General features: G+C 38.3%; 1 protein-coding gene across 3 annotated transcripts in view; it reads right to left on the reverse strand.

Moving 5' to 3' along the window:
* Nucleotides 1-3,635: 3,635 nt before the first annotated feature.
* PPM1A (protein phosphatase, Mg2+/Mn2+ dependent 1A) overlaps nucleotides 3,636-24,867 on the reverse strand; it is a 28,949-nt gene continuing 7,717 nt past the window's right edge. Inside the window, exons 2-6 of one of the 3 annotated variants that reach the window (XM_059473753.1) lie at nucleotides 17,507-18,358; nucleotides 15,655-15,772; nucleotides 10,610-10,718; nucleotides 7,980-8,037; nucleotides 3,636-5,649 (exon numbers count right to left, since the gene is read on the reverse strand). In XM_059473753.1, the coding sequence (XP_059329736.1) occupies nucleotides 5,620-5,649; nucleotides 7,980-8,037; nucleotides 10,610-10,718; nucleotides 15,655-15,772; nucleotides 17,507-18,340 (1,149 nt within the window). In that variant the 5' untranslated portion in view covers nucleotides 18,341-18,358 and the 3' untranslated portion in view covers nucleotides 3,636-5,619. Of the gene's footprint in view, nucleotides 5,722-7,979; nucleotides 8,038-10,609; nucleotides 10,719-15,654; nucleotides 15,773-17,506; nucleotides 18,359-24,867 lie in introns of all 3 variants that reach the window. The other 2 variants (XM_059473752.1, XM_059473754.1) reach the window with 2 other exon arrangements.

Consider the following 24,867-nt stretch of genomic DNA (forward strand, 5'->3'; position numbering starts at 1 on the left):
CTAGTGATATTTTAGAAAGTACTTGGGCAGGAATCAGTTCAAGTTATATCTAAAAATCTGGTTATGCATAAACCACTCTATAAACCTGACCTGTCACCCCACTTCTAACCCAAAGTTTTGACACTTTTAGATTTTCTTGGTTTATAAAAGGCATTTTTTAAGTTAAGCCCACTTTCCCAACTTTTGTGGTGCAAAGGTTGGGGGGTTTTGTGGTCATTGCATTTAAAGCAAGCCTCTTCCAAAACAACTTTCCTAAAATATCAATATCACTCCTGTTCCCTTAGCCTGGAAGCAAAGACTTCAGAAGAATGTGTACAAGAGATGGGAAAAGAAAAATCTGTATTACTGCTACTCAAAAGGAACACCTAACAAAAACACAGAGAAAATGAGGAATATGCACAAAGCCTAAGTAACTACAAGTCAACAACTCTGACACAATCAGGAGATTAAAGCTCCAGACATTTTTTTCACATATTAAGCAAATGGTAGAAACACTTGTCATTTTTCTAGAAACAAATTAACAATGGGAGACAATGTAAACTCAACTTTTAACATGTCTATATTTTTTCTACTTGAATGCATTTAGTGGTCCATGATGCTAAACAGAAGCTTCAAGTTTTCCTACAGCTTCCTGACCTCCTGAGAACACGTGCCACAGCCCAGGTGGCTGCTACCTCATTTGTAAAGCAATGTTACTAAGCAAAATAAGGCCACAGAGTGCTTCAGATGTGCACACCTGGGTCTGCAAAAAGCTGCAGACTGTGCAAGCACTCCAGAGAAAAAGCTCACAAAAGATTGGAGTCTCTGATCAGTATTTCAGACAGGTCAGTCAAAATTATTTAGCCACAGAGTGATTCTTTTAAATTCTGCTCCTTGCTTACAGCTTATAGCAGGAATCACATTCTTTTTTTTTGTGCTACAGCATCCTGGAAATTCATGTCTGGAGCCTCTTTTCACCACTTAGAGAGTCAAAAACCTCCCCAGTCAGATGGAGAGTTTACAGCCTGAACTGGCCCATAAAGGCTCAGCTATGATCACCTCAGACACAGGTAGCTGTAGTAACAAGGAGCCACACTCATTATCTAGGAGACATCATTTTCATAGCTGGTAAAGCTTGGCACCAAGTGACAATTCATTTTCTACACAAGAATGTCAGGTACAGCCCTGTAGCTCTACAGCTTTGCTGCCTCTGAACCTGTGCAAGGTACATCAGGTTTGTATCAAATACTGTATTTGCCAAAGGATGAGGAAAAGGGCACTGGCTTTCCTCAAGGTTAGCCTCTTTTAGACATGGCCAAGTTTAAATACCAAGAACTGAAACACACCAAGTTTTCTGTGCACAAAAGCAGTTCTAGAAGATGCAGGCAGAGATGGAGGTGAACACCTTGCCATGATGAAATCCTGATGTACATTGAACTAAGGAAAGCTGTAACAACCATATCATTAATCTAATTGTGGCAGCCATGCTGTCTCCTACAAGACAGAGATCCAAACTTGCAGAGAATGTGAACACAGAGGAAGGTTGTCAGCACAGAACTCACACACAAGACATTCAGACCAAAGTTTGATGGTTCCAGTTTAAAGAAAAGAAATGTTTGTAAAAAAAAAAAAATTGTCTTAAGTGAGGAAAGATCTGCAAAGGCCAGATGCTCCCTACACAGGCCATCATTTATCTGGGTGTGGTTTCCCAAACTGTGGCAGGAGGGGTGGGGCAAGCATTCCTTTGCTCTCAGTTCTGTCTCCTCACTCTCCATTTTTCCCTAGCACCAGCACGTCACAGCTGGATTATCAATTTACCCAGCTCAAGAGGACAGCTTCTTTCTTTCCCCTAACTGCACACCTACTTAAGGACAAGCACTGGCACAAAAAAAGGCAGTAGGGGCAAACTAGGAGCAATGGTTTAGTCTTGGCCTAAGATCATGAAGCCACATCCTTAGACCATAAACTACTAAAAATGGAATGCAATAGGAAGTGTCTCCTATCCCAGTGTATAAAATTAAGGCGGGATTCTTATCAGGGAATCAACTGAAGAAAAAACTGATCCCTAATTTTGTTAAATCATCTTAAGCTTCCAACTCCTGAACTGAGCAAAATGGCTCAGACACGAACCTATATAGTGACAGCACCAGCTTTGCAATAAATAATGTAATGGACATTGAAGTCAGTTTGCTACAAGTAAATGTTGAAAAGATCAGCTTTGGCACCTGCAGGAACTCTCAAGGTAATGCTCCCATGACTCATCTGCTGCTCAGCATTCACCAGGCACCTCTGACACAGCCTACACCTGCCACAGCTCACAGCAGTTCAACCACAGGCTGATGAAATTCCTGTCTCCAGCTCTGACTCCAGCTCACAGTTTAACTGAGTGATGGCTGTGCCTCAAGGTGCTGGTGCTGCTGCTCCTGGGCCAGCTGAGAGCAAGCCCAGCTGAAAGGCTCAGGCTCTGTTCCTGCCCCAGCAGAGTACTGGGGTCTCTAAGGATACAAAGGATTTACAAAGCCTTGCAAATCTAGGATCCTACTTAATGTCACTGCATTTAGTTCATCCAACATTGGTATAAAGCACATTTTAGAAGCTTCTGTCTTGAACATATTTTCGATGCTGAATTAGTGAGAATTATTTGGAACAGTTGTCTATAAAGCAGTTACAGGTATTCTCCCAGAACGATCAGCCAAACATTTAATCTGACTATAACAAAACTCACAGAAACTGTAGCCAGTGAAGCTGTCAAATGTAGAAGGAAAACAAAGTTGCATGGCATACGAAGCAAAGTAGCTTTACAAATGTCATTTCCTTTTAAAAACAAGCAAATCGGGACCATCCTATTTGAACATGTATTTAAAAATACATCTGTTAACATCACACAATTTTCATTTTTGTCACACATGAATCTTTTTCCAAGAGGGAAATAAATAGCACACAATATTTCAAAATAAAAATTGCTGCCTTGCCCCTGAGGTGCTAATGTTTTTAGCATTTAAAAAAAAAAAAGTTTCTGGTGCAAGAAGGAGATGCACAAAGGTGCAAAAGTGCCTTTTTTCTTTTCAGAGCAGTGAAAAAAGTACAGCTTGCCTCTTTTCTAGGATGCTTTATATACTTAACTGGTTTATTCTGTAGTCAAAGTCTGTATCTAAAATGGCAGTGTTTATGCATACATCACAGTTCAGTGCTCTGAGCTCATCAAAACGCTGAACGTAGGCGAGAGAGAGAAAGGCCTGAAACAGCCTTTCTGCCACTACCCTCAAACCTACTCACATCACCTGTAGCAACAGCAGAATTATTTTCTTTCTAACCTTCAGGAGACCTCGTCAGAAGAGGCTTCAAAAAATCTCCTTTGTCACTGAGACAGTTTAAGTGATTATGGTTTGAAGTATGGCTTTTCACACCACAGTTTTGCTTCCGATTTTTAAAGTTTAAAACTCAAAGGTTCCACAGTCCAGTTCAAGGTTTTGCAGTTTCCAAAACTAAACTTTAGTCTCTAAGAAAAAAAAAAAGGACAGAACTTTATCTGCCTAGTCCTAAATTAAGTTGAGCTTTTCGCACTAATACACCATGTATTATTAAATATGCTCGTTAATTAGGTGCCTGTGAAGCTATAACTTAACATCATTATAGTTTTGCACTCTACAACAAAATTAGACATTTTAAGCATTTATTCATAGGTAGGTAAGGAACTGGTTCTTTAAGCAAAAATTGCTATAAATTTATAAATACAAATAGTGCTTATGTTTTCTTCATTCATGCTTGAACAGATTACAAACTGAATACAATGAAGTTACGTTTAAGCACCCCACAGAGACAAGAGGGATAAAAGAAAAGTTTGCTGGTATATACTATACTTAGTTCCAAGACACTATAAGTTACTTTTTCACTGTTCAGTGTTCCCTAACTCTGCATTAGTTTTAAGGCTATATATACAAATATGTATGTGTCAAAGTTAGGGAAAGACAAATATAGCAAAATGCATTGTACTACATTTTCCTATCAAAAAGTAATTATACACCAAGTTCTGATTCTGTTTAACTGCAGTAAATGTTACAATCTACTTGTTTTACTGATTTTCCTTTTGAGGAATCTGCCTACTAAATGAGTAAACTACATATTAAATACAATATTCTCAACCAAAAAGACAATACAAGGTGCACAAAACAGCAGTTTTGCAAACACGACTGACTTGAAAACTTAATTTTCGTATGCTCAATGGGAGAAAGCTAAGCTTAAATCAAATTAGTTTATTTTCTTATAAAATTTTAAATTAGAATTTTAAACAACAAACAGTTAAATATTGTCAACATGCTATACCTCAAATCACAAGTACTGTTTAACCACTAGTCTCTCATTCTAAGTAAGTGGGTCAATTAAAAACACACACCATAAAATGTTAAAGATTGTCAGGCTTTGACAAATGTATTTTTATCAAACAGTAGGCAAATTCAAACCAATGCACATCTTCAGAAGGGAGGGGAGAAAAAAAAAAACAACACCAAAAAGCCTGAAAAAACTAACATTTGTAAAAAATAAGGTAACGGATTAATCCCACATCATCCTCTAGCATATGGCTATGTCTTGGGCAAGAATCAAAATCCTTCCCATTTTAAAAATGGGCTACCAATTAAGAAAAATATTCTTCCACAAGTAAAATATCATTTACAATGGCACTGACATTTTAAAAGGCAGGAAAAGAAGGAATTACACATTTATGGGTAAATGTCTTGTTTGTTAAATCAAGCTTTATTGATAAAATGGAATTCAAGAGTATTTTTCTTGGAACAGCAGCAGACCCAGCCAATCAGGATTGTAAAAATGCTGCAGACTCCTACTTTATGTAGAAAGTTGTCTTCGTGCTCAGTGATTAGTAGTTTCAGGTAAGGGTTAACGAAAAAGAGGTGCAAAGAACCAAGGTGTTCTAATTCAAGATTGGTACATGTATGAACAGGATACTGTTAACAGGGCATGATTTAACTCCCACTGAACTCAAAATCACAAATCCCTTCGACTCAACGTGAGAGCAGGAGTGCATCCAAGAAAATGATGTATGTTTGTTGAAGAATGTGCACTGCTCCTAAGTTATTTTTCCATGGCCAAGTGAAATTCACACACTGTAATTTCTGGTAGGTTGCCCATGAGTTCAGCTTTCATTTCAACCAAAAAAGTTATCTTTAACAGTTTTGTGCACCTCTTGAGCACCTAGCTGGCTAGGCTGCTGCTCCTTGCAATCCAAAACCACAACATGATTTTAAAAAGGGATATATATTGTTGCATCACACAAGCCAAAACATTTCTTCTAACCTTTATAGTGATTTAAAGCGGTTCATAATTAAATATGAGCATTTGTACAAAGACAATTGCACTTTACAAAAACAAAATCATACAACATAAATTGCTGGAGTCTGATTTACAACATGAATTTATGGTTTGAAATCACGTTTACAGAAGTCTGTTTTACAAAAAAAGATCAGTTCCTGGGCTAGATGTTGTACTGCTGTAGTCACTCTCACCAACACATCATATTCCCTTCTTTAATTAAGGTTGAGGATGGATGTTAAGAAGGGTCACTGAGGTTGGGCTGCACTTTCATTTGCAGGATGAAAGGTGAACTCCACAGCTAGATGAGCAGTTTTACCACATATCATCAGTTGAGGCAGAATCCTTAAAGAAAAAAGAAGGAACCCTTTAAAGTCTGGAGTGCCCATTCTTGCGGCCGTTTCTGGATAATCCAGACTGAAAAGGGTAAAGACTTAAATCATTTCAGGAGTCTCTTTTCTCTCCCCTTTCAGAAACAGCTTTCTAAAAGTATCTAAACCCCACATATTCTTAATTAACAAAACATCAGAATCAAGAAATTTCAAAATATGACTGTTTTATCAATCCTGAAAACAAGATCCTGGGCATGTAACTCAAAAGCATTTCTAGAGCCTTTCTAGCTATTTCCTGAGTAGTTAGAAGTGATACAAAATGGAATCTCTCAGCTCACAGGTGTGAGAAAAGAGCAGGATGTGCTCATGTCATGTGTTATCACCATTATCATCTTTTGTCTTCTCAGCCCTCCCTCGTTGCATGGGAGGATACAGACATCAACTGACACCCTGTTATAACTCAGAGCTATTTTAACACTTTTAATTTAAGGTTACAGAAGTGTAGTTTAGGCAACTGAAGGAAATCGTAATTTTGGATGGTAATAAAACTGCAAGGGGAAAAAAAGAAATGTATGTAACGAAAATAAAAATATTGAAAGTAGAAACATGCTGTGCTCCCAATCATAATTCTGTGGCCACACTACTTGGTATTTCAATTTATCCAATTCCTGAGTGTCCCAAAAATTCATTCCATTTAGGCCCACAGGCAACAGCAGATTTTGTATAACGACCACAAGCCTGACAAATGTTTAACCAATTCCTGGTTTAATTAGTATTTAATTTTACCAAGTGTTTTTTAAAGCATTTGCCTTTGTGTCAGGCCTGTTTCCTTTTCCCTTGCTCTGTATTCAGCTTTTTCCACCTCATCAGGTGGGCTCACAGGTTAACCAAGAGCAAGTGGGGCCACAGCTCTGCAGCTGAAGTAACAGAGCTGAATCAGCAGCACAGGAATCAGAGCAAACTGCTCTTGTGCACCACCTTTGGTGGTTCCAGCATCATCTACTCCTTTTCCCTAAGCAATTAAGGGGCAGGATGGGCTTTTACAACAGCTCATCCTGGTGCTTCCACAGCTACACCTCCCCATCATTACTGAGGCTGCAGGAGGTAGAAATATTACTTTTCTCCAAAAGCACTGCCTTAGTGACTCCTTGGAGAGGAGAGAGGCTAATTAAGTCTCTAGCAATGCCACACATGAGAATTTCTTAGCACTGTAGTTCTGCACCCTTCATTCAATCTTGCACACAGAATCCATTGCAAACCAGAGAGGAACAGTTGGCACGGAGGTGTAGTTAAAAAAACACAAACTGAAATTGCCCTTTGCAAAAGTACCACCTCCAGCTTTTCCTTCAAGACCAGAAGTAGCAAAGGAGAGCAATTACATGAAAGCAAAATGGTTGTTTCAAGAATGAAGAATAAAAGCAGCATGAGTAAAAACGCAGGAGCTGCTTGCCAACTATTCCATATGCAAATTTCTGTATCCCAGTAGCCAACATGATCACAAAGTTTGTGTACTGTACATTTGTAGAACAGCAAAATACTACAGAATGTATTTTGAAGGTAAAGCATCCTCTTTCAGCCCCTATTCAGGAATTTTAATGCTCAAAATAGAACGAGGGCTGCCAAATAAAACTAGTGCACAGTTGTGAGGCCAACGCACAATCTTCATGTCTGGCTGCATTTCACTTCTGTCACATCCAAGCATGGAAGAAATTTCTGCTGATAGTTAAAGGATCAGTTTAACTGCTCCAGGAGAGATTGTATTTTCAGTGACAGAATGTTGTTTCTGGTGATTAAAGTGCCACTGGAATCATGCTCATGTTCACTGTTTGGTTTTTCTTCCCCCCATCCTGACGGTGGATTTATGTCTCTCTCAGCACTGACATGTAAGAACCCAAAGTGTTTGCTTGCTGTAAGATGCTCTGTGCTTAAGAATAAAAGTGTTTACACAGCCCATTTGGTAAACTAATGTATTCTTAATACATCCATTTAACCTTTAGATATAGCATTTTTTTCTTGATATTTAGGAAAAAATGTGTCCTATGAAGAAGGGAGAAAAAGGCTCCCCACGACTCTTTCCACCATTTGGCAACACTTGGAAACCCAAGCAGGGCTGAAATAATGAAATTCCAGAGGACAAATGAATCAACCCTACTGGAGTTTTGAGATGATGATCAGCAGAAGGCAGCAGAAAACAATTACAAAACACAGTCCAAAAAGCACAACAGTGTTATTCCTTTCTTGGGGGGAAAGGGTCTTTAACAGGAATTTGTAATATCTTTCTTTACAAAACAGATCAAATGATTGGGGTGGGGAGAAAGAGAATGTAAGAGAGAAGATACTTACAGCATCATCATTCCTGTAGGGGTTCAGTCTGTTATACACAGCTTCAATCACACTCCGTCTAGAGCAAAGAAAACAAAAAACCCACAAGATTTTAATTTTTTGTATTTTTATTTTTTTCCCCAAGTCAAATTCCCATTTTTAATTTAAATGCAAACTTTAGAAGATTCCAAATTCACAGAACCATTTTTAGTCCAAGTTAGCACTTTAAAACCTTAAAAAACAAAAAAAAGGATTTTTCAAAAAATCCTTTAAAACCTTTAGGCTTAAGACAAACAAGGCTGAATATCCTTTGGAGTTCAACAGGAGAAGAGCACAACCTGACACTCAGCTCTTCCCTTTGAAAAAGGGCAGCAGAAACCTCAGTGGACACTGAATGTCCTGGTCATTTGTGCCCAAACACCACTGCAGTAGTGCCTCATGTATTAAGGCATGTATTATGTATTACTTCCATAGGGGAACAGTGTTGTGTTATTTTCTGGACACACAAAAATTACATTCTGAGGTACATTTTTGTTTGTGTTATGCCCTAAAATGTACTTTCCATGTGCAAACATGAAAAAAATAGATCTAGAACAATACTCTTCTACAATGACATGGCCAATACTCAATTTTGTCTGGTAAAAAAATATAAAAAAAATTTATTCAAGCATTTTTACAGTTACCTCCTTTTAAAAAGGCCCCTACTTAGCATATTTAAGGTAGCTTGAAATTAACCTTCATCTCTGGGATTCCTGACTTCTCTAATAGTGATAGAAAATTGATAAGAAATAAATTGATAAAAGATGAATACATTTGCCATCAACATGCAAATGAGCAACATGATTTTTATTTTTTTTTTAACATAGGGTGAAAAATTGAGAGTTTAAAAACCCCTTGAAAACAGGCAATAAAAAAAACCCAAAAAACAAAACACAACTGAATGTGAGGCTGAAGGAAGAAGCTGCCTATGCCTTTAGAAGTAGATAATGAAAAAACTTTGAAGGGAGAACAGGAAGGAAAGAGGGAGTAAAAACCAGAAATTACATATTGGACTTTAAATGCAACTTTCTTTTGGATCCCTTTCTGCAGAACTAAGTAAGATGAAGTAGCAGATTGTGGTGCAAAGCAAAATTCAAAGAGCAACCTTTAAACTGCTGATGAATGCATGCAGAGCAATCACAAAGGAGTGCAAGAGAAGAAAAAAAGCAGATGACAAGCTTTGTAATCATCCTGCAACACTGAAGAGTCAGGAACTACCATGTATAAACATCATAGTGAATGGTTATAGGGCATGAAAGAAGAGGTTGGATTCAAAGCAATAAAATCAAGCAATTACACACAAGGTACATTACACATATGGATTGGAAAGTTTCCCACATCTTTCAAGAAATAGGTATCTTTGATTCTAAATACAGGCAGGTTTCTTGGAAAGCATTATTTTCCTTCCAAATTGGCAACAATGCTTTAAGTTACATAAACTCAATGTAATAATAATAATCCAATTAAATCAATATTTCTCTAAATCCCTATTCAAGCTAGCATCACTGAGATACAAAATCCTGCTGAAGTCACATCACTTCAGCATTTCTTCACAGCCATGATGCCACTTCCAGCCAAAGGAGATGAAGAAAAATCAATTTGTATGCTGCATTTCATGAGTAACTGACTCACTCATACTTCAACAGTACAGCAGCCCATCCTAAATAGATGCTATTATACTTTAAATTGCCATCTCTTCTTCTCCTAGTCAAACAGTTCCTATAGGAACAACATTGTTTTCTAGAAGCCATCTTTACAGTTATCACTTTATAATTTAATTATTTTATCCCTTCATAATTTGTTCAATTTTTAAATTTATAATTTATTCAATTACATGCCTGAAGTCCTGCTGTTTTGTGTAACAATACAAGCATCATACTCTGAAAGGTCAAAAATATTCTATACCATATGTGCCCTATCCTTTTTAACACAGCACAGGCTCATGAAGAATCTTTTGAATCAAAAAGCTCTTGGTTTGGGGTGCAAACAAGCTGAGCACATTGCTTCCTTAAAGACTGAATATTTGAGAAACCACAGAGCATCACCACTGAACCCTTCAGGGACAAAGTCAGCTATATAAAGCTACAAATTTAACTTCCCACTTTTCTTTTTTGATAGATTTCTATCTGGCTTTCAGATTTGTCACAAGCAGAGAGGAACAAAAGCAAATTTTTAAGCAATTACAACATGGCTACAGACAAGAAAAGAAAGCTGCCAAGCAAAACATTTTATGCATATAACTTCTTGTTGAAGTGTAGAACACTTCAACCCAAGTCATTAAAGTCAGGGCATTATTTTCACATGTTCAAATGTAACATCCCCCCAGAAACCCCAGTTAAATTAAAAAAACAGACAGGCCACCCTTAAAAACCCCTCATTCCTTCCCAAAAACTACAGTTTGACATTTAATTTTTGCAATGATTCACAGTCAACTCCACTCTTAGGCTTGTCCTTTTCATCCAGAACAACTGAGTAATAAAAACTGGAGAAGAGATCACCACCTTTTGTCCTGTGCCCTTCCTCCCTCCCTGCCCCCCAACTTTTTTAAGAGTGGCCTTGCAGTCCCAAAGTGATTGAAATGAACCCCCACATGTACACTGATGTGAACTCACTTGCTTGCCAACTCCCCTCCCGGTGGGAGGTTTGGGATGCTCTCAGTTGCTAACGTACGCATCACGTGGACTAAGTCTGGCACTCCTTCACCCTGCTTCTTTATGATCTCTGGGAATCAGAAGTACTTTTTTTGTAAGTGCAGTCCAAATTTAACTTCAAAAGATTGAAACACTCAGTTTTATAAAAAAAAAAAAAAAAAGGCAGCTTAACATTAAAAATAAAATTAAAAAATTAAATTAAAGCGACAGATCGTACTCAACATGGTAATTGTTAACTTTGGTTCCGTAAGTAAAAGTCTGTAACAGATTTACTGCTGTTCACATGCTGACTTGGTTTTAGAAATACACAGCTACCTAGTAACAGTGGGGAAAAAATCTTTAATGGCTTTCCTGCTATACATTAGACAGAAGATGTAATATCTTCCCAAGGCATAGGGCAGATATTAACATCAGCTTTATCACTGCAACACAAGATAAAATATTATTGCCATCACAGAAAACAGAGTATTTCCAAGAAATAAAGGGTTAGACATGTCAGAAGTAATTCCCATGGCTGTATGTGTATAAACCAATACTTGTACCTCACTGCATTACAGCAACATGCATATTTTAAGGACTATTACACATAAATTAAAAGCCAGGGACATCACATCTAATTGACAGTTTCATCCTCAACTCAGGAGATATTTAAATTCAGGGCAGAAACTTAAAGCTGATCCACTCCAGCTTCTGGGTGAAGAGAATCTGTATTGTAGCCACAGCCACATTTGCCAAGACATTAATTCTTTAAGTTTATTCTCAGGCCTGGTTGGTTTGTTTTGGGTTTGTGTTTGCTTTTTTCACTTTTCTCCTCAAGTCAAAAGTACACGGTTTTATTTGAATTCAAGACATTCAAGATCATACCAGAAGAAGTATGAAGAGTCATTCCTTAAACAGGCATTTTATGAAATTTAAAGAACATTTTTTAAAATGCATCTCATTCATTTCTCTGTAAACACGAGCTCTCAGAAGTTGCAAAACATGTGAATTATTAAGACCTGGTGTTTTTCATCTCCAAGTGAATGCTGGAACATGCATACAACAATGTGTACATATGTGCACATCTATACATGCATGTATGTACATGCACACTGTTCTTCAGCTAATAAAGCATTTACACAGTTTGAAAGTAGTTGGAATTCATCAGTACCACTTTTGAAAAATACTCAAGCATTCAGATTTTGCCCTAAATTCCAGAAGAACACACCAAGTTTCCATTTTATAATTTGTGAGATAAGGTACATTGAAAGCTTTTAAAACCAACATGTATCCAGTCCTTTTTAGTCAAAACAAAACAAAACCTAAAAAACAATTGTGAATTACTTTTTGTGTATGTAATGGTTTTTCAGGGCTGCGTGTGCTTACAAAAACCATCAGCTCTGTTTTGCAGTCAGGCTGTGTAAATTATTTGCAAGGTATAGTGGAAACACTGCCTAGTCCTCAACCAGCATCAAACTCTGCAGCACAAAGCTTTAAGCTGTTTCCTTCAAAACTTAAATTTTAAATACATGACACTGCACACCAGAGACACCTCAAAAACTTGCCATTTCCTCAAAATCTACAGCCAAAGTTCATTTTACCATCTTACATTTAGCAAAGAAATAATCTATGAAATCTTAAATCTGAATAAGAAGCCAAGATCTCAGATTTGGTTTGCCAAGTTCCTTTATTGTGCAATTTTGAACATCTAGAATATGCTACATTGTGCTAGTTCTAAAGTTCTGCTGTACAAAAATAAGGAATTTATACTTGACCTATACTACACAGTTTCACAACCTGTAACTGCAGTACATTTAACATACAGTCTCCACTAAATGAATACATTTATATTTTGATAAAACTATAGATACAGACTGAATGAACACTGAAGACACAACAAATGGAGTCGGTCTGCTAGCTGTGTTTAATTTATTGGAATTATCTTGTTTCAATACACCTTTAACCCTCCCCCCAGTCTTTAATTTACTTTTAAACCTTCTACACATTTCCATGGCATCAAGTACTGGAAAAATGTACTTACAACCCTAAAATAAAGGATTCAAAAATGGGAATTCCATACAAAGTTTAAGAAAAAGCCAGAACTTTGTTTATGTGAAAATCAGGGAAGGAACATATAACAGCTAACTTAAAATTATTCATCTCTACATAGGTATAAATATTGCAGGGAATATCTATTATGGAATGGTTTTATGTAAAAAAAAATGAGAACAGAAAAAAAAGCTTAGACAAGTTTCTTTTTAGAGTCAACACATTGATAACACATATTAGTGCAAATAATAGCAACACATTTTGGAATGATTGATTACTTCTACCATGAAGTTCACATGATACTTTAGGAGTAACATTGATTTATTGCAAGTAATGGCACAAGGATGCTTCTCCACACTTGCTGCTTCTTCCATTTTTTGTTGCAGCTACAAATCTGGACCACAAACATATCAGGAGAGTCTTAAGCGACACAGTAAGTAGAAAAGTTTCTACATTTTTTAAAATCTGAATCATCTCTCCTTATTCAAGATGACCATCATTATTAAATCCTATTCAGTCCTAAAATTTGCACTAGTTCTTAACAGTAAAAAGGTAAATTCTGGGCCAAGGGGATAAAAATACAACCAGAAAAAAATGCACATTAGAAAGTATCGACTCTCATTACCTGCTGGACTTCACTGAGAACTGAAGTGCATAAAAATATGTAATATGCATTTTAACCAAGCTTCCCTCTTAATGAATTTTAAATTTAAATTGATATTACAGATTAGTAAGATCATTCTAAAAGTATTCTTTATATTTTTTAGTTCCTTCAGCCCAAAGTCAGGCTTTTAAAGTTAAGCACTGCCACTCTTATAATATCCTAAGATAAGAGCAAGATTATTCACTGTAGTGTATAAAGTTTCAGATGCTGCAGCAGTCCTACCTTACTAGTCAATAAGGCATTATCCACTTACTTCAGAAACAATGCAATGGCACATTAATTAATTAATTATATATTAAATAACAAAGTTATCAACTTCTGTTCTTGAAATTCTGCCTTGGTTCAGGCCTTTCAACTTTCCTCATGCATAAGTCCTAAAAGGCCAAATTCTGCACACAGCTGATACAAATCACTGCTGGGTTGAGTAGTGTTTACTAAACATTCATTTAAATAATCTTTTTGTGCAACAACAGACAAAAAATTGAGGATAATTCTAAAATTTAAGCAAAGACCCTTGAGAGGAAGTACAGTATATTTCCTCAAGTTGTTCAGACACCATCCCATTAAATTAAAGTGCTTTATAACTACATACAGAATCCTTCTGCCTCTATGCAATTATCACACTTTGATCATTCCTGCAAATTTCCTATTTGTATAAATGCAAAGTACCAGCAGCCAAATTCCTGGTATGTACCATAACCACATGCAGGCCCAGTGTTTAGGCTGTTCCTTTACCAAATGAAGCAGCTATACAAAAATGCCAGCTTTCCTCACTGTAACACTCCTGGGGTAGGATGAGGCCAGCTGAAGATGCAGCCTTGGCTTCATCATATTTTCATATTCTAGGTCACGGGTTTGTCTGAGCTCAGCCACAATATCTAAGATAAGAAGGCAGCACTTGCCCAGATCAGGAGAGTTAGCAGGCTGTGAATCAATGTGTGAATGTACAGCACACTTGTTCCTCAGCAGATCTGTGGGTGGGCACACACTGTGAGCTCCTCCTGGTGCAAACCTGCTCCCTGCTCTGCTGGCACCTCCCTCCCGCAGTGGGACTGCATGGGGACATTCCTGCCACGCTGCCAGGGACATTCACACCAGCACTGACTGTGCACCAACCCCTCCTCTCCTCTCCTCTCAGGCAAGTGTGGGCATTAAACACACAAATGTCTGCCTGGGCACTTGTTCAGGGGCACAACAGATGCAGTTTGCTGAGAGCTGGCAAGTGAGACCTTGGAAAAACGTGGTACTTTCTGCAGGAGCACCTACACAGGTTGTAAGTGCTGTAAAAATTGCACATGGATTTGTCTGAGCCCAAAATTCCCATGTAGGCAAGTTCTCTGTGAAATTTCAGGAGCTGCAATGTGTTACCATCATGCAAGTTAAGGAGGAAAAAGTGCATAATGTACTCCTCTAACTTACTGACCACTGCTGGCACAGCTGTGGAGAACTCTGCCTCTCGTGCCCTGTGTGCTATTGAGGGTTCTTGGAAGGATACACACACATAACTAGACTTGTAACATACAGAGGAGTCCACTTCAAAAATAGACTGAACCTATGCAAATAATGCATACAGCATGTCTTAGATTTCAGAAACAAACTCCAAGATGTAGTTGGTTTTAAATATCAAAAGGCACTATAAATGCAGTTTTAATCAGAAATTATTTGAATCTACTTGATTTCAAATATCATTTTTATGTGATCCAAAAAGCCCCAGACTCACAGTTTTGATTTAAAGTTTAAGAAAAATTTTTAAGTTACTATCAAGATGAGTTCCCAGCTTTTGTTTGTCACAAATGCTTAAAGATTAGCTTTGACAAATTTCTGACATACTTTCAAATAAGTAAATACGTAAGCAGGTGCTTAAAGATTATAGTAATTGAGTTGTAACCATACTATTATTGGATAATAAAATATTACAGCTAACTGATTTGTACTTAACTATAAATGGCACTCAAATTATCATCTTCACAGACACTTTGTAAGATATTTTGATTATTTTCTTTAACTCCATGTGACAGGAACCAGGATTCACTGGTCTGAAGTTAGTGCTGTCAACAGACTCAGGAAGAACACTGGGCATAAATGAATTCTCTGCCATCCTGAATAATTTTCAGGGCTACAGGCTGCTGCACTTTCATGGCAGAACTTTTTCAGGATATACAGAGTGCCTTTTTCAGAGGTACACAGGATGGCCAATGGCACTTGAAGGTCTATTAAAAAGCCTGTATGTGTTAAGGGTTTAATTGTTGGAAGGGGAAGGGGGCCAGGGGTCTGTTTAGAAACAAAGTTACTTATTTTTTTTTAAATGATCCACCTTCTACTCTGCTTTCCAGGTACTTGTCCAACTCTGCCTCTCTTTTCACCGCCTCTGGTGATACCTTTGGTGCATTCGGAAAACAGATCAATATCACACTCATGTTGTCTCGACTTCCCTGGTGGAAAAGAAAACATGATTTGAGAAATGTATACACACCAGGCTAAACACACATCAAAGCATTTTAAATACAGAAATTCACAAATCATATGGTATCAGAATCCAGTTTTGACTATTATGGAATAATACTACCATTAGAATTCATCTCCCTGTACCCCTTAGAGAATTCCAGGCCCATTCATTTGGTACAACTCTTCAGTCATTGTTTTTTCCACTTTTATGGTTTGAAGACTACAGGGAGGCAGTTACAGACACCCCACTGTCATTTAAAAACTGACATCAGTAATGAGTGATGTATAATTACAAAGTTGTGTTCCATCTTGTTTTAAGTGCCATCCAAACATTTTGGGAAAACAGCTGAATGGGTGAACAAAACCATGACTGCTCAAAAGCACTCATCAGGAAGGTGCTAAATTCAGACAGTGCTTCCACTAAAAATCACAGCTATTAGGTTTTTCCTTCATCTTTTCATTTAAAACATGAAAAGTTGCAAGTGACAGAATTTGTTAGAAAACCAGCTGTAAGGTACTGAGATCTTCCAAAAAAAAATGTTTACATTTAATACTCCAAATAAAGGACCCTCAATACTTGGATATTTAAAAATACAAACACATTCTGCTCATGCAAAGTAAGTGTTTGGTTTACTTACAATACTCCTTTGCTTTGGCCTACAAATATGCATCCACAGGCTTAACTTTTAACACTAATTAACTCCAGTGATGTCAGCAAGATCAAGAACAAGCCAGTGTGCAAAAAAAACAGTATACAGGCATGGGAAGGTGCTGACAGTTGGCTCCTGCAAAGCTTACAGCATCCACAAGCCACTGTTCCCTTCCTGGTATTTGCTTTTAGGATTCCCAAAGAAAAATAGTAACCAAAAATGTAACCATTATCAATCTGCCAAGGTGTTGGAAAGCAATTCCAATTTTTCATATGGGAAACAATGATACTATTAGCCATGTGGGAAGAGCAGGGATGTTGTCTTGTTTCTCTAGAAAAAAGTTGGCTTTTTTTCTTTATGACTGCCAATTTGCCTTTGCAAAATAAGTATCAAGCTTATGAAACTCAGTAACTGCATCACACTGCAACTCATTAACACAAAGTAGAAGTTAATGCAGACAAAGTTACATAGTTTTGTTAACCCAAATAGTCTCCATCTACTAGAGCTGGTTTCAGAGCTGTACCACACAACAGGGAGTAAGAAATACAGTAATTAAACCAAAAGAAAAACTAACTTAGGAAGCCAAGTCTTCAAAACATGAAGTCAAGGTTCACTGATTCTGCATTTATCTTGATGTAAATATGACAGTGATGTTAATACTATGTGCCCAAGAAAGCAGGGGAAGATTAGGAAGGGGAAATACACTCTCTAGCCTGATTAAGTCTTAAGAGTTGAGGTTTTGTAAAGTACATTATGAAACAAAAAAGGGCAGTTATTGTCTTTAGCTTGCCCATAAATTCCCAGAAGTTTATAGTTTTCCACTGATCACAGTGTATCTGTACATGATTATAATCTCTTAATTAACCAAAACCACCCAGAAAAACATTGTTTCTGTTGTGTTCATTCCCCCTCTATCACCACTTTTGTAGGATACATGGTCATCACTGTCAAAGTCATGTTACCATAAACCATTGAATATTTATAGACTGGAAGAAGCAAAGTTATTATTAGCTTGCTCATAAACTTCTAATAGGGAAAGCACAGTAAACTCCTTCTCTCAAGTCTGGCTACCTTGTACAAGCAGGTGTCAACTATCTCATTGCAAACTTTCTCAAGGTCATCAGTGACTTCAAGTCTGGATCTTACAAAGTCACACAGCTCTTCATTTCCCATAACATCCCAGATACCGTCGCACGCCAGGATGATGAACTGATCATCTTCTTCTGATCTCTCAATTTCATAAACTTCAGGCTCTGGTGAGACCAGCTGTTCTGTTGGACCTTTCCCATGGACACATTTGTAATCAAAGTCCCCAAGTGCCCTTGAAACAGCAAGGGAGCCATTCACACGCTGAATCATGACGGAGCCGCCTGCATTCTGGATACGCTCCTTCTCCAGAGGGTTGCTTGGTTTGTGATCCTGTGTGAAGAAGTGAACCTTCCTGTTTCGACAGAGCAACCCTCTCGAGTCTCCACAGTTGATGAAGTACGTGTGTTGGGGAGAAATCATGACACCCACAGCTGTTGACCCACTTCTGTCTGCGCCATGCTTCTTCTCAGAGATGACTCTCATGTGTTCGTCAATTTGCAGAAAACCTGTTCTGATGCCGCTCTTTACACTTTCCACAGATGGTGGCCCATCTGGCCCTTTAAAATCCTGGTTGCTCGTGATGTGATCTAATAAATGCTCACAGCAGTACTTGGCAACCTGGGATCCAGCGTGCCCATCATAGACAGCAAAAAACGACCATCCATCGAGTCCATTTGGCAAACCGATCACAGCCGTGTGCGCGTCCTCCATTTCCACGCGCCAGCCCTGCATGCTGCTCAGGCCGTAGCGCAGCCCGTTCCCCTGCCCCTGCGCGTTATGCTTCTCCATCTTTGGCTTGTCTAAAAATGCTCCCATGGTGACCTTCCTTCAGTTCTACAAAGATAAAAAAAACAAAAAGGATTATTAAGATGTTTCTTAAAAATCCTGCTGGAAGATATTAAATAAGGGTACAAGTAAGATGCCCGAAGTACACAGCTGTAAAGCTGAATTTTCTGTGTCTCCAGTTAAATTTGCATTGCTTTCATCTAATTTAAACAAGGACACTACTACTAGCTGAACTGTACTTTTCATATTTTTGTATTTTCAGCTGTTTTACTTGAAAAATTCATGTTCACTGTCATTCATGGCTCTGGCAAAAGCCTCTAATAGAACTGTGTATGCAACGAGTTTCAAAGAGGATTTGTTAACTGGCACACATCTGAATGGCTGTTCCCTGCAACTACTGAGCCATGAAAGAGTTCAATGTTTCTAGGACACTGGCATTCCCTAGATCCCTACCTGCTGGCCACAAATTCCTGCTAACACTGCTTTTCTGGTAGCGATGGGAAAATGAAAGCAAAATGATTAGGTTTTTTTTTTTAAGATGGGGATTTCAGGGGTTTTTGGGTTCAGTTGCTATTTGGCTTTTTTAAAGCAGATAAATGATAAGAATGACCAAGAGGATGCGAGTCTGCATAAAGGAAAAAGCAGCACTGGATAAACTAGCAGCAGGACTGGGAAGGAACAGAGCAGCTGTCCCTTTAGGCAGCAGCAAGCCATTAGTTTGGCTCAGCCATCTTGTGAAAGCTCATCCTTAGATTTTCGGTTAAATTACGCAGCAGCTTCTCAGATGTCTGTGCTGCAGATTTACTTAAAACCCTCATGCATTCATGCTTCACTGAAAGACAACTGCCCCTGACAAATCTGAGAAAATCTGGGTGGAAATAAAATCACATCTATTGTATATTCTTGTGTGAATCAAGATTCAAGCCAGACCCATACACTGCACACCCTCTCCTCACTGGGATGTGATGCAGCAAATATTCATGCTTAAGAGAATAAGTGATATTTGCAGGCAGTGTAAACTGACTGGTTTATCTTCATGGTTTTCACACCCTAACCATCCAACCCACCCTTCTAATCCACATTGCTTTATTTGTGCATTCATTATTAAAAAATCGTACAAAATAGGTCACACATTTTATACTTGCAAATTATGCCTTGGGAAGCATCCAAGAGCCTGCAAATCACTGTTATACAATACAAAGTAATGGAACAAAACTATGAGCTTTTCTGTTTGAAGACTGTGGACAAAAATTATCTGTGAAAAGAACCTCAAAAACAGATTTTACCTGAGGCCCCAACTAACAGCTGCACTAGCAGAAAAATCAGTACACCAGGGGTTTCAGAAATGTTTAGCTTGACCATGGAATATATCTGACCAGTTTTCTAAGTGACAACATCACATTTTTATAGCATGCTTTTACTGCCATTAATGACACCATACATGAAAAAAGCTCTTCACACTGTCTCTTCCAGCCACTGTCAACCTTTCTGAAACATCTGTGTTCAAATAAACAGCCCAGAAATGTTTATATTTGATCTCACCACAACAGTGATTCAAATGTGAGGCATGGGGACTGGTTATGCACTCTTTGGCTCACATGCTTTGCTAACAAAAACAAAACACATACTTCAGCTGCAGGGGGATGGCAGCAGCGATTCACCTCTGCTTCCCCTCACCCCAAACCCTGCTCTGGAGTTCTGCCTCTTCTCAAGTGAGCACAAAATACTGATGGCCAAGGAAGCTGTAACTAACCAACAAAACAGAGGGTGCACCGTGTGTCGTGTCCCAAGCACATGCAGGAGGTTCACATTACTGCAGTTGCTAGGAAAAAAATACGACTTAAGACTTTTTTATCTTCACATGCAACTCTAGTGAAGTCAGAGTGATCAAAATAATTACAGAATGCTGCAATAAATCCTGTGGGTAATTATTTTGCTGAATAACACTTTTTATTCATTTTATGATAGGAGCAGAGTTTAACACTGAATGTTCTCTTTGTTGAGGAGATCATTAAACAGAATGCAGATATTCAACTTTTTCACCTTAATTTAGAGCTTAAAAAGCAGACACTGCCCTGGCCAATATAATTCTGTGAAGTATTTGACATTATTGCTTTATTTAAAATAAAACAGGAAAACATTAAGAGCAGGTACAGTTATACTGACCACAAACACTGTCAAAATCTGGACTAAAAAGGGCCATTTTTCTTCTAATCTCTCACCTTAGTATGCACACAACATTCAGAGCTGTGCTTTGTAAACTGTTTGTCCTGCTCAGTAGTTTATCATGTAAATTAGAAATACTTACAGTCTGTGTGAAGTTCTAACAACTACAGAACTGCCAGAAGTTAACAAATCACTCTCCATTTAAATACCGAATTGCCTTATCGCCTCCTAGAATGAACCCTAAAAACTGGTGGTCTTTGAAGCTAAACTTTGTAGGTGAGATGTTGATCCAGGATTCTTCAGGGGTGAGAGCTGCCCACCATGGATGAGAATACAGCTGGGCAAAAGGAAAACCACAGGGTGGCCATGGAACAACTCCTTCAGAAGCTGCCCACAGCAGGACGTGATCCCCCTCTGAAAACTGCAATAACAGACTGAAGTTGTCTTCCCTGCCATATTCCAGCCAACCAGACTTTTACCAGAGTAGCAGTCTAAACCTGCAGGAGAATAGGCCAGGTTTTCAAAATCCTCACTGTATCTGCAGAAAAAGCATTGCTTACTTGTGGATAGGAGGAATGTGCCAGATCTTTAGGTTTTTTCCCAGAATTCCAATTCTCATTCAGAAAAAATTCAGTCAGTTAAAACAGAACCATCTGTGAATTGTGATGAATTGGAGACTACCTGCTACTTCTCCCCCCATATCCTCAATGTGCAGTTAAAACCTGAAGAATTTCAAGAGTCTTAGCTATGAACAAAAAGAATTTTAGTTTTACAAGGGAAGGACACACACAGAGAAATGCTGACATAAGAAAGCCATGCCTCCTTCCTACTAAAATACCTTTTAGAGCTGTTTTTGAGTTCACATCTTTCACACACTGGAGTCCACCTAAATTATGAGCACATTTGTCATTCTTTGATGAGGTGCTTTGTGCACTCCAGTGACTGAGCTGGAATGACACCTTTGGTTAAGCACATAACTCTGTATGCAAATCTGATTAACCTATAGCAGTGCAAGTGCCCAAGTTCCAGCATGACTTTGTTATGTAAAAACACAGAACAGAGTGCATGCAAATCCATAAAACAGATCCTGAACATGGCTTAACTCAGCCTCTCTTCATGTCTTTAGTCATCTTTCTTATGAGGAGCCCTCATTTTATGATCTTTATCCTCCAAAGAATTTTACTCTCTTAATCCAGTCACACATTTCTACAATCATGCCAGAAAACTGCAGCCTCATGGCAGGAAACAGAACCAGTCCTCTACCCTGGAAGCCTCAACTTTTGGAAGGCTTGAATGATGCACATATGTACTGAAGGAGACAGACATTCTTCCCATTAAAGGCAAAGTAAGAGAAAAGGCACTTTAATCATGAAGTTTAGTGGCAAAATACACCACCTTTTTTTTTTTTTTCCTTAAAGCAGGAGCATTCTGAACAGTATTTTAAGGGTGGTGCTTTGTAAAAGGGTCAGAGGTATAACATTTTCTTCATAAATGGTGGCTCTCACACACCATCTCATGCTACAACTGCACAGCCATCAGTCAACAAGCCTCAGTTTTAATCTAAGATGATTTTTGGATCACCATTTCCAAATCAGTGACTTCCATCAGTTTTAGGTACTAAATAAGAAGAACTTTCTGCAGTCAAAATTTCTGGATTTTGGCTCTGAAGAAGAGAGAGGCATGTGAACAAAACCAGATGTGAAAATGGACCCCTGTGAACAGAAATGAGTGTGCAGGGGGTGCATCTCTGCATCTCCAAGTGCATTTGAACCACAGTTTCTGAAGCACTGATTTTGTGGAGGTCAAACTGAAGGACAGTCTCTCCAGCAAGTGCACAGAAAACTCAAGTTGAAGTTTGCAGACAGAAAAGTAAGAATACTGTACACAACCTAGAAAAATCAACAAGGTCTTGGATAAAACACAAGAGTGCCAAAATTCAGAGGACTGCAGCATTAGAAACAGAACTGAAATAATGAATGGAGCATGCCAAAGAGTCAGTACTAAACTCCTTGAAAGTAGATGTAACTGGAGAACAGAGTGGCAAAGAAAAAGGAGGGTAATTAGTATCCCAGGCCATGGAGAACCGGGGACAACCACAGATACACCACTGGAATGCATGAAATCTCTTTGCTCCTTCATTTGTTCCTCAAATTGTGCTATCCAGGCAGCACAAGTGCAATGCTTTCTGCTACACAGGAAAATAAATTTTACTGGTTTGCTATTTGCTTGTTCATTTGCCTGAAGGTTCAAATGAACATAAGCCCTAAATTGTTCACAAAGGACAGCTAATGCAATTCCACATAGCCCTACAGAAATACAAATTTATTTCTCCAAGGAATTTAGACAAAGATTTGATCATTTTGTCCCAGCAAACTAACCACCCCCATCTGAAACTTTCACTTGAACAATATGTAAATTAATAATCCTTTTTAAACAATGTCCAAGCTGTATTCCTTCCACTAGGATAAGCTGCTTACATGAACCACACTGAAGTCACAGGCACTTGTTCTAACTAAGCTGAGAAATACCCCCACACTCCAATTTCCTGGAACAATTCTCTCAGTGACATTACACCCTGTGTGCTGTAATGAGGAGCACAGAGAAAGATTACAACCTTTGCTTGAACTACAGGACATAGAGCAAGTCACCAAATTATACAGACTAGAAAAAGGGTGTGTGTTCACTTCAACTGCAGCCTGGTCTGCTGTACTGTTCCCTCTGCCTGGATGCAGTAGCAGACAGCATGTAATTCTGCAAACATGGAAACATTTTCAGAAGTTATAGCCTCCTGAATGAAAAACTGACAGTACATAGTGGATGCCCCAAATCAATTAATTTTAACAAACAACATGTCAGAGAACATCCCAGGGATCGGAAGAATGACTAAAATAAAACAGAACACGCAGATGAGGAGACATAATTACACCACAGTCATGGGCTGAATGAAGTCATGAAAAAGCTTCTTGCCAATGAAACTATTTAAAAGCTATTGGAGGCTATATGACTGAGTTCTGGCACTCACAGTTTGAAACATCAATAAAACACCAAAAAATTACAGTTGATGTTTCTGAATGTGTACTTTCAGACACAGGAATATATGGCAGCTAGGAGACATGAACTGTTTATGTAAAAGAAGTAAAAGAAATAAAACACAGAGCTGGGGCAATTTCAATAAACACAGACTAACCCACCATTTCCTCACCAGAACATTTGTTTCTTGGGGATCCAACTCAAGTCTGTGTTCTACTTCAGTAAGGCAACTGCAAAAGGAAGAACATAAACTACCCATATGGGTAAGAAAATTTCTAGTAACATTAAGAACTTTTGGTTTAGAACAGATGTAGGAGGTATGGCTTGTGGCAGACTAAAAAAAAAACAACAACAAAAACCAAAACATCAGAGGAAGCTAGTTAATAACTCTGTGTGTATGAAGGAAAGTATGAACTATTCCAAATTTCCCTGACTTATCCTCCCTCTCTCCCAGTAATTAAAATGCAACAGTGATGGCTGCTACAACCTCACAGCACAGCAGAAAATACTAAATCACTGCACCTCTGATACAAACACCTATGAGCTCTGATCTCTTAATAGCTGCTCCACAGGCACTGTCATTTCACTGAGCTAAGTTGTTTGGAGAGTTGTTTTTTTAAAAACATAACTTCTGTTTAAAATCCCTTCTCCTTGCTAGGAGCTGACAGCCTTTCCAAATGCCTCCCTGTACTAAGCAGCAAAATATTTGATGCCACGTGGTGTGTATGGCAGGGCAGGTAGGATTTAGGAGAGGATTATTAAAGCCTTCTGGAACACTGAAGGTAACCATTTCTAAGTTAACACCCTCCCTCCAACAACATGTTTCAGCTTCTTCTTCAAACATGATCTTCTGCTCCTACCTACCTTTCCTGCAGACAACTAAAGCTGTTCCAAGGTTAAATGAGAAGCTTCTCAATATTGAGTGTATTTTGGCTGAGGTTCAAACTCTCTCCAGCAGAGACATGTGTAATCTGATTTCTGCAAAAGGAAGCCCTGGACATTGAAACAGATAATTCACCTCTAACAAATGGTTCCTTCAAAAGTTTGAAAGATGGTGATGTAATTTCAAGAAATCTTTATGGAGTTAATTTTGCAATCTGGACAGTTATGGAAAGTTCTTTCCAGAATCACCAAAGGCACTGCTGGGAATGAAAATTCACTACATTGATTCTGAGAGGAGATACAACTTGCATCCATGAGTCACTCATCAGGATCCTAACATGACTGGCACCCTCAGAACACCATTCAGTGAGTATTTCTTGGCCCAGACAGAATTCTTGCTCCTTTCTAAATATCTGTACTACAAATTAGAAGTGGGAAGGTACAAAAAAACCACAGCAGCATCAAAGTATGAGCAGCCC

Source organism: Ammospiza nelsoni, chromosome 6 (assembly GCF_027579445.1).
Source record: "Ammospiza nelsoni isolate bAmmNel1 chromosome 6, bAmmNel1.pri, whole genome shotgun sequence".
NCBI classification, from domain to species: domain Eukaryota; kingdom Metazoa; phylum Chordata; class Aves; order Passeriformes; family Passerellidae; genus Ammospiza; species Ammospiza nelsoni.